The 10,835-nt window shown below is 41.4% G+C and overlaps 1 protein-coding gene across 1 annotated transcript in view; it reads right to left on the bottom strand.

Annotated features, from left to right (window-relative positions):
• Positions 1 to 630: 630 nt before the first annotated feature.
• Positions 631 to 10,835, bottom strand: part of PKD2L1 (polycystin 2 like 1, transient receptor potential cation channel) — a 150,605-nt gene continuing 140,400 nt past the window's right edge. Inside the window, exons 13-15 of the mRNA XM_077259014.1 lie at positions 9,466 to 9,602; positions 5,988 to 6,135; positions 631 to 1,239 (exon numbers count right to left, since the gene is read on the bottom strand). Coding sequence (XP_077115129.1) covers positions 1,087 to 1,239; positions 5,988 to 6,135; positions 9,466 to 9,602 — 438 coding nt within the window. The 3' untranslated portion in view covers positions 631 to 1,086. The remainder of the gene's footprint in view (positions 1,240 to 5,987; positions 6,136 to 9,465; positions 9,603 to 10,835) is intronic.

Raw genomic sequence — 10,835 nt, 5'->3', positions numbered from 1 at the left:
TTACAGTAATGCTAATGGGAGCCAGCCATAATTACCCCTTGAGCTGACAACTATCTCTCCCAAATCTACCATTATTATGCACACTAATGTTGGGAGAGAGTTGGGTTATCCCATTGAATATATTTTGAGGCTACAATAATATGCTGGCCAGATTTGATCTCAGTGGGACACCTCAAGGGGTCGTCTACTTTATATATTTACAAACCAGGTCTAGTGTAGTGTAAAGAAAATAGGCTATTGGCCACTTCCCCTGTGCCTGACTCTTCTATTCCTTTTCCATGGAACCAATGTTTCTTTGTTGTTACCAGTGATTGGCTGCACTGGTAACATGTTGCCCCCACTGGAAGAGAAAGCAATGAGTAAAACCGGGAACCTGAGCATCACCATGGAGCAGCAGTGAGTGATTGGTGGACACACACTACCAGTACCTACCTTTTGTCTTCAGCTAATTGTCATGATAGTCAGGAAGGTTGTGATAGAATTAAATAAAAACTCCCCAGTGAAATCCCAGTCAAATGTCTGATTTTCATATACGCATGCTATTGTTTTGTTTTTTTCTTAACCAATAGCAATAGCATACGGCATAGCCTATGGCATTTTTCACTTTCCTTTTTTTTTTTTTTCGTTTTGCAGACCATCTGTCCACTAAAAAAAACAGATATGTTCCATTTCGGTCCTATTTGTGTTCCACTTTCGTCCATTCAAGTAAATAAGTCTGCAAAAAGAAAACCAAACACACAAGGTATATGGATGGCATCCAAGTGCTGTCTGTTTTTCATTGACTGGTTGCCAGAGGACCTTTAGAAAAGCTTGTGACGTACTGTAAAACAGGCAGATGTTTGGTTATTTTTTTGCACATGAAGAAAAAACTGGTGTGAATTTGACCTTTTTCTGCAGAAGGAAGAATAATTATGTATTTCATTAGAAGATCTAAGCAAATGTTTTATTTTCCTAGTTAAAAGCTCCAGATACATTTACTTCTATTCACAACACTGAACAGAGAGATGCTGTACATTAGATTGGGAGAATTCTTTTCTTTTTTCTCAAATAGAGAGGTAACAGGTGAAAGGCACATCTTAGGAAACACTAAGTGAAATTCAAAGAATTCTGTGAGCCATTCATATGTGGATAGATGGCATTACTGTTCCTGTGTGTTGGTTCTGTGATGTTCCTGGGTTTATACTCAGAGTCCCAGCCTTCCTTGCTTGGATGAACTTCTTCCCAGCTTAACTGTTTCTCCTTTAAAATAAAAAAATAAAAAATTGTTCTACTGTGTATTTTAGTATAAAAAGGTTGATTGCAATAAATACAGTTAAAACGGCAATTTCCCCACTAATTATTCCGTTTAAGATTAGTAGTAAATTCAGTAAGGTGTGAATGATGTGACAATAAGTGATTTCTATACTCATATGGAGATACATTTGTATCTTATGCATACATCCATAAGGGGTTGGGTAGGCCAATATTCCAATATCTGTTGATTAAAATATACTTTTGTTCATGGCACAACCACTTTAACCCCTTTACCCCCAAGGGTGGCTTGCACGTTAATGACCGGGCCAATTTTTAAAATTCTGACCACCGTCCCTTTATGAGGTTATAACTCTGGAACGCTTCAACGGATCCCAGTGATTCTGACATTGTTTTCTCATGACATATTGTACTTCATGATAGTGATAACATTTCTTTGATATTACCTGCGTTTATTTGTGAAAAAAACGGAAATTTGTCAAAAATTTTGAAAATTTCGCAATTTTCTAACTTTGAATTTTTATGCAATTAAATCACAGAGATATGTCACACAAAATACTTAATAAATAACATTTCCCACATGTCTACTTTACATCAGCACAATTTTGGAACCAACATTTTTTTTTGTTAGGGAGTTATAAGGGTTAAAAGTTGACCAGCAATTTCTCATTTTTACAACACCATTTTTTTTAAGGGACCACATCTCATTTGAAGTCATTTTGAGGGGTCTATATGATAGAAAATAACCAAGTGTGACACCATTCTAAAAACTGCACCCCTCAAGGTGCTCAAAACCACATTCAATAAGTTTATTAACCCTTCAGGTGTTTTACAGGAATTTTTGGAATGTTTAAATAAAAATTAACATTTAACTTTTTTTCACAAAAAATTTACTTCAGTTCCAATTTGTTTTATTTTTCCAAGGGTAACAGGAGAAAATGGACCCCAAAAGTTGTTGTACAATTTGTCCTGAGTACGCCGATACCCCATATGTGGGGGTAAACCACTGTTTGGGCGCATGGCAGAGCTCAGAAGCGAAGGAGCGCCATTTGACTTTTCAATGCAAAATTGACTGGAATTGAGATGGGACGCCATGTTGCGTTTGGAGAGCCCCTGATGTGCCTAAACATTGAAACCCCCCACAAGTGACACCATTTTGGAAAGTAGACCCCCTAAGGAACTCATCTAGATGTGTTGTGAGAGCTTTGAACCCCCAAGTGTTTCACTACAGTTCATGACGCAGAGCCGTGAAAATAAAAATTATTATTTTTTCCACAAAAATTATTTTTTAGCCCCCAGTTTTGTATTTTTCCAAGGGTAACAGGAGAAATTGGACCCCAAAAGTTGTTGTCCAATTTGTCCTGAGTACGCTGATACCCCATATGTGGGGGGGAACCACCGTTTGAACGCATGGCAGAGCTCGGAAGGGAAGGAGCGTCATTTGGAATGCAGACTTAGATGGATTGGTCTGCGGGCGTCACATTGCGTTTGCAGAGCCCCTAATGTACCTAAACAGTAGAAACCCCCCACAAGTGACCCCATATTGGAAACTAGACCCCCCAAGGAACTTATCTAGATGTGTTGTGAGAACTTTGAACTCCAAGTGTTTCACTACAGTTTATAACGCAGAGCCGTGAAAATGAAAAAAAAATTTTCCACAAAAATTATTTTTTAGCCCCCAGTTTTGTATTTTCCCAAGGGTAACAGGAGAAATTGGACCCCAAAAGTTGTTGTCCAATGTGTCCTGAGTACGCTGATACCCCATATGTTGGGGTAAACCCCTGTTTGGGCGCACGGGAGAGCTCGGAAGGGAAGGAGCACTGTTTTACTTTTTCAATGCAGAATTGGCTGGAATTGAGATCGGACGCCATGTCGCGTTTGGAGAGCCCCTGATGTGCCTAAACAGTGGAAACCCCCCAATTATAACTGAAACCCTAATCCAAACACATCCCTAAGCCTAATCCCAAAGGTAACCCTAACCACACCCCTAACCCTGACACACCCCTAACCCTAATCCCAACCTGTTGTGAATTCTGTTTTTGGGCTCCCTCTGGTGGCTACTGGTGGTACAAGACTTTGGTCTTGTGTTTCCAGTGCACCTGTTTTCATCAGGAAATTGGGAGTTTCCTATTTAGTCTGGCTTCTCAGTCACTCTAGTGCCGGCAATCAATGTTACCAGAGCATCTCTGTTGCTTGCTACCTGCTCCAAGTCTGCAATTCAGCTAAGTTGAATCTTTGGCTTTTTTTGTGTTTGTTTTGTCCAGCATGCATTTATATTTCTTGTGCTGCTGGAAGCTCTAGTGATCTGAAATTACTACTCCGGTGTCATGAGTTGATAACGGAGTTAAGGTAGTTTCAGGATGGCTGCTTAGGGTTTTGAGGTAACCGCGAAGTCCTCTTTTGTATTTTCATCTATCTAGTCAGAGGGCCTCACTTTGCTGAAACTATATTCATACTGCGTTTGTGTTTTCCTCTTACCTAACCGTTATTACATGTGGGGGGCTACTATAACTTTTGGGGTTTCCCTGGAGGCAAGCCAGGTCTGTGTATTCCTCTTCTAGGGGTAGTTAGCTCTCCGGCTGGCGCGAGGTGTCTAGAGATCACCGTAGGCACACCCCCTGGCTACTTCTATTTGCGTGTTAGGTTCAGCATCGCGGTTACCTGAGTTACCATCTTCCTAGAGCTAGTCCGTTTTTGCCCATGTCCCTGCCATTGGGAATCATGACACCAACCCTATTCCCAACCATAAATGTAATCCTAACCCTAACCTTAGCCCCAACCCTAACTGTAGCCTTAACCCAAGCCCCAACCCTAACCCTTGCCCTAACCCTAATGGAAAAATGGAAATAAACACATTTTTTTAATTTTTCGCTAAGGGGGTGATGAAGGGGGGTTTGATTTACTTTTATAGCGGGTTTTTTAGCTTATTTTTGAGATTGGCAGCCGTCACACTGAAAGACGCTTTTTATTGCAAAAAATATTTTTTGCGTTACCACATTTTGAGAGCTATAATTTTTCCATATTTTGGTACACAGAGTCATTTGAGGTCTTGTTTTTTGCGGGACGAGTTGACGTTTTTATTGGTAACATTTTCGGGCACGTGACATTTTTTGATCGCTTTTTATTCCGATTTTTGTGAGGCAGAATGACCAGAATGTTTTGGCGCTTTTATATGATAAAAACTATTTTATAGAAAAAATTATTATTTTTGCATCACTTTATTCTGAGGACTATAACTTTTTTATTTTTTCTTTGATGACGCTGTATGGCGGCTCGTTTTTTGCGGGACAAGATGACGTTTTCAGCGGTACCATGGTTATTTATATCCGTCTTTTTGATCGCGTGTTATTCCACTTTTTTTTTTTTTGGGGCGGTATGATAATAAAGCGTTGTTTTTTGCCTCGGGTTTTTTTTTTTTTTTTTTTTTTTACGGTGTTCACTGAAGGGGTTAACTAGTGGGACAGTTTTATAGGTCGGGTCGCTACGGACGCGGCGATACTAAATATGTGTACTTTTGTTTGTTTTTTTATTCAGATAAAGAAATGTATTTATAGGAACAATATATATATATATTATTTTTTTTTTGCTTTTTTTTTTGAAATTTTTTAAAAATTTTTTTACACATGTGAATATATTTTTTTTACACTATAACATTTCCTGGGCATCATGTTATAGTGTAAGATCGCTGATCTGACACTTTGCTGTGCACTGTGTCAGATCGGCGATCTGAAGTGCACAGCTCCAGGCTTCCCGGCGCCTGCTCTGAGTAGGCGCAGTGAAGCCACCTCCCTGCAGGACCCGGATGCAGCCCCGTGGCCATTTTGGATCCGGGCCTGCTGCAGCGAGGAGGAGGTAAGAGACCCTCAGAGCAATTTTTGCTCCGGGGGTCTCAGGGAAGCACACAGGGAGCCCCCTCCCTGCGCGATGCTTCCCTATACCGCCGGAACACTGCGATCATGTTTGATCGCAGTGTGTCGGGGGCGGTCCGTGACCGCTCCTGGCACATAGTGCCGGATGTCAGCTGCGATAGTCAGCTGACACCCGGCCGCGATCGGCTGCGCTCCCCCCGTGAGCGTGGCCGATCGCTATGACGTACTATCCCGTCGAGGGTCAGATAGGCCCAGGTCACCTCGACGGGATAGTACGTCTAACTTACTAATAAACTTTAGCTGTTTCTATGTCGACGACTATTGGCTCTAACTGGGTTTATTCCAACAGAGAAAGAAATGCCACCCCTAACCCTCTTCATATCATGACTACCTATATGTGTTAATGGAGATGGATGTCAGGCTCAGTTCATTAATCAAACCAGCCCCCTCCACTCTCACAGCTGATACAGATATTAGCTAATAAATGAAGCCAGACAGTAAGCCCATATTCAAGCATGTTACTAGTCCAAGGAGTGCAGAGGATCCACATCTGGGAAACCTTGGTGTTGAATCAATTTGGATTTCAAAGACATTGACGCTTTTTGTTTGGTCGGACAGCCCCTTCCTGCATAGGAGCATACTAATATCTCAGGAATGGTACCTACGGTGGATGGCACCAAATCTGTGCCCATGCCATCAGCAGTGAGATTGGAGATAATCTAAGATTTGAATTATAAATTAATATTGTCTGTGTATTACTGTATCTGGGGTTGTCCTGTACTGTATATCACTCACTGCTTATTACACCGTGTATATGGGAGCAGGTGTATTTGTAGAAGCTCAGAAATGAATGGCCATACAATTCACCTTTGCTATATTGTTCGGCAGATTATCCGTCAGGTTTGACTGCTTTATTTTGTTTGTTTCCATTGTCTCCAATTTCATTTCCACAGTTTCTACTTTTTTTATCATACGACTCATAGACATTTCCAGTTGCTGCAGTCTTCTCTGAAATCTGGAATACAAGCACACAAGAATATTTTATTGATTAATGGAAAATAAATGATTTTGAATGCTTCTTTCATGTTTGTTTCAATTACTCATGTAATAATAAAACTCTTTTCCGTATACTATCTCACTACTGAAATTGGCTTAAAAAAACGACATGTGAAAAAAGCAACTATTATATCTGTTAGTTACGTTTCTTTATCTGTATATGGAGGCATCAATGTGATTGGATACTTCAACAGTGTGTCTGACCGATATCAGAAGGGGACATGATCATAGATCTTGTCACCAATGCAAATGTTTGAAAAAAGACATTGTGATAAAGTTTGCAAAAAAAACATTTATTTATTTTTTGCTAAATTGAAAATATGCAGGTGAGTAAGTACACCTTGCTATGTAATCTGAGGACAGCATAAGGTAGCAGCTAGTATGCAGATTTTAGGGATAATAATCTTTATATAGCGCCAACATATTCCGCAGCGCTTTACAGTTTAAGGCTATGTGCACACGTTCAGGATTTCTTGCAGAAATTTCCTGTGCAAAACCGGACTTTTTCTGCAAGAAATCCGCATGCGTTTTTACCGCGTTTTTTTGCGGATTTTTCCAGCGGTTCCCAATGCAATAATATAGTGGGAAGTCCACAAAAAAACCGCAAAATTAATGAACATGCCGCGTTTTTTACCGCGATGCGTTTTTTTCGCGGAAAAAAAAACGCATCATGTGCACAAAAATTGTGGAATGCATTCTAAATGATGGGATGCATAATGTATGCGTTTTTTTTCCGCGTTTTTATAGTGAAAAAACGCAAAAAAAGCAAAAAATCTGCAACGTGTGCACACAGCCGAACAGTTCACACACAACAGTCATAAGTAACAACGTTAACAATACAATAATTAAAGCAAAAAAAGACGACCCTGCTCGTGAGAGCTTTCAATCTACAATGAGGTGGGGGAGATACAAAGTACAGGTGTGTATTTACAATGGTGTATTTACAATGATGTATTTACAATGATGGTCCAGCCATCTTCAGGGAGTGGGGGAGAGATGGAAGTAGTGAATGGGCTACACACACACAAACATAAAATGACTTTGATTAGTGAACGTGATAGGCCGCTCTGAACAAATGTGTTTTGAGGGAGCGCCTAAAACTATGCAAATTGTGGATGGTCCTAATATCTTGGGGTAGAGCATTCCAGAAGATTGGCGCAGCACGGGAGAAGTCTTGGAGTCCGGAGTGGGAGGTACGGATTAGTGCAGAGGTTAGTCGAAAGTCATTTGCAGAGCTCAGTGGTCGGTTAGGCCGGTAGACCGAAATGAGGGAGGAGATGTAAGGGGGTGCAGCACTGTGGAGAGCTTTGTGGGAGAGAACAAGTACTTTGAATTGCATCCTATAATGAATGGGTAGCTAGTGTAATGACTGGCGAAGAGTGGCTGCATCTGAATACCGATTAGCCAGGTAGATGATCCTGGCTGCTGCATTAAGGATAGACTGGAGAGGGGAAAGTCGAGTAAGGGGGAGGCCAATTAATAGAGCGTTACAGTAGTCCAGGCGGGAGTGGATCAGGGTGACAGTGAGGGTTCTTGTTGTTTCCATGGTGAGAAAAGGGCGGATTCTAGAGATGTTCTTTAGATGTAAGTGGCATGAGCGGGCAAGAGATTGTATATGGGAAGTGAAGGAGAGATCAAACATAACACCCAAACAGAACCCTCCTGCTGCCGGGGTGTTATTATGGTGCCACCCACGGAGAGGGAATAGTCAGGTTTAGAGAGGTTAGTAGACGGTGGGAGCAGAAGTTCAGTTTAGGGTGTGTCACTTGTTAGACTGTGTGCTGTTTCCATAAAATGAGGGTTTTATCACCAGGAAATTATCACTACTCAGATCACAGGAGCCAAGTTCAGACCACACCCCTCCTCTGATAAGCAGCTCACTTTCAATAAACAACGTACATAGAGAGCTGTGGTGTGGGCGGGGTTAGCTTTCTGAGCTCGCCTACATCTAAAAACTGATTGTGTCATAACTTCTGCACCCAGTAAACTAAATCATGCTGGAATCAGCGTCTCTTTTCCTACATTATGCTGTTCTCTAATGAAGTAGGAAAAATTTGGCGAAAGATTCCCTTTAAATTTAGAATCTCTGCACTCACTGAAAAAAACATATTGAGCTTTACAGAGCTGTGGTGGTCAGCCTCTTACATTGCTTCTAGCCACCCACTGCGGAAGCAGATAGCTGGAGGGGGCCACGTGTGGGACTCCACTGAACTTGTGTTGATGACCTATACAATGGATAGTTCATCAGTGTGTTAATCCCGGACAACGGCTCCATTGTTAAATGTTTATTACAATGTCTGACCTTGGGAATCGTGGAACAGATAAGAGGCAGTATATATTCATATACAGTATGTCTAGTATGTCTGTAAGCAGTCAATATGGATGCTCTGCGTACACAGTTACCAAAGTACATAGCACACCCATGTATACTGCTATACTGACTTATATACAGGTGCTTCTCACAAAAAAATGACTTTTGGGTTTTCATTGGCTGTAAGCCATAATCATCAACATTAACAGAAATAAACACATGAAATAGATCACTCTGTTTGTAATTACTCCATATCATATATGAGTTTCACTTTTTGTATTGAAGAACTGAAATAACTTTTTGATATTCTAATTTTGTGAGAAGCACCTGTAAGTACACAGTCTTCACTTCTTTCCCCTAGCAGGGTCCCTGAGACTGATGCGGAGAGCACAGATCTTATAGCACATTTGTGCTCTTCTATCTGTGCGTTGTGTTCAGATTTCCCCAAAATGTAAATAGCTATAGGCCAAACTCTAGCTGAGCTAACAGCAATTTATCGTGACAGCGCCCCCATAGTCATGCATGCTCATATCGGCAAAGCGTGCATGTGATCTAGCATTGAATATAACCATACCCAATCATTCATTTCTGCCTACATCATCTGTTGGGGAGAGAGTCTGGAGTCTTTGATGAAATCGACAGGTTCAGCTGCACTTTCTCTAATGTGCATAGGGGCCTTTAGAGCCTTTTTAAATTGTGATTGGTACCATTAACAGTAACAATTGCTTGTGGCTTGTGTGATCACTGGCACGCGGGCATTGTTTGTGGATGGTTAGGAAATGTAAGCAAATGTCTGATTTGTCACTGTGGTGCATTCTGTACCATGAATAGTCATCATCACCTTTTCAGGTAACCATTGAAAATCAAAAATTTTCAACCAAAGGAATTTTTTTTTGTTAGTGTAGATCATACCCTGTTTTTTTTTTTTGCATCTAGAACCCCCTACACCACACCCAAAAAAAAACAAAAGACTTGTACATTGTAAATTCTTCTTGAGAAACCCAGCTTGGCTTAGTGGACAGGTCATTCCTCAGCTCTGATAAGTTGACCACTGTGTCCAAATCTTTGTTCATCTGTGATCGACCCAAGTTCTCAATTTCAGCATTCAAAGCCAACTGTAAGAACAGTTCCAAATATCAGTCAATTTTACAGCAAAACTTCAGGCCTCTGCTAAAAATCTGAAGATGAAGAGAAACTTCACCTTTCAGCATGACAACGACCCTAAGCATACCTCCAAATCAACAAAAGAATGGCTTCACCAGAAGAAGAGCGATGTTTTGTAATGGTCCAGCCAGAGCCCAGACCTGAATCCAATTTGTAGGTTTACCTGAAGAGGGCGCTGTACACAGGAGATGCCCTCACAATGACAGATTTAGGCTACTTTCACACTAGCGTTAACTGCATTACGTCTCAAAACGTCTTTTTTTCGAAAAAACGCATCCAGCAAAAGTTTTTGCTGGATGCGTTTTTTCCCCATAGACTTGTATTGGCGACGTATTGCGACGGATTGACATACGTCGTGTACGTTTTACGACGGATGCGTCGAAATTTGGCGATACGTCGTCGGCAAAAAACGTTGCTTGTAGCGTTTTTTGTCTCCGCCTAAAAAACGTGTCGCGACGCATCCTGCGGCATGCGTCGTTGGCTACAATGGAAGCCTATGAGCGACGGATGCGTCGGGACACGTCGTACGACGCAATGCAGCGCTGCAATACGTTTTTTTACACTGAGCATGCTCAGAAGCTGGATTTTGTTGCCAATTGGCCAGACACCCCCAAATCTATATAAACCTGGCCTGCCACGTATTTAAGTGCCACGTATATAAGTGCCACGTATTTAAGTGCCACGTATTTACGTGCCACGGTATTTACGTGCCATGTGTAACCACGTAGTTATAGTATTTATAGTACGTGGCACTTAATATGTGGCACTTAAATACGTGGCACTTATATACGTGGCACTGAAATACGTGGCACTTAAATACGTGGCACTTAAATACGTGGCACTTAAATACGTGGCACTTAAATACGTGGCATTTATATACGTGGCACTGAAATACGTGGCACTATGACTGTCAGAAAATGTTCATTAAACGGTTAGGGGTGAGGTTAGGGTTAGGGTTTGGATCCCTTTATCATCATCCGTAGTTCATTAATCGGATGTATCCAGAGTCGCCTCCATCTCCGTTGCTGCAGAAGCATCCTCCGTTTTTCCGCTGCCGCCTCCTTCTCCCGCACTATGATATCCAGGCGATTCGTCTCAAAGATAACGTCGGTAACCAAACTAGCAATCCTCCCAAGAACACCTTCCATCGCTGCCACAAAACTAAAACCCTCAAAGATGGGCTG

This window comes from Ranitomeya variabilis, chromosome 4 (genome assembly GCF_051348905.1).
Source record: "Ranitomeya variabilis isolate aRanVar5 chromosome 4, aRanVar5.hap1, whole genome shotgun sequence".
Classification (NCBI taxonomy): Eukaryota; Metazoa; Chordata; class Amphibia; order Anura; family Dendrobatidae; genus Ranitomeya; species Ranitomeya variabilis.
This window is presented reverse-complemented; position numbering and strand designations above follow the sequence as displayed.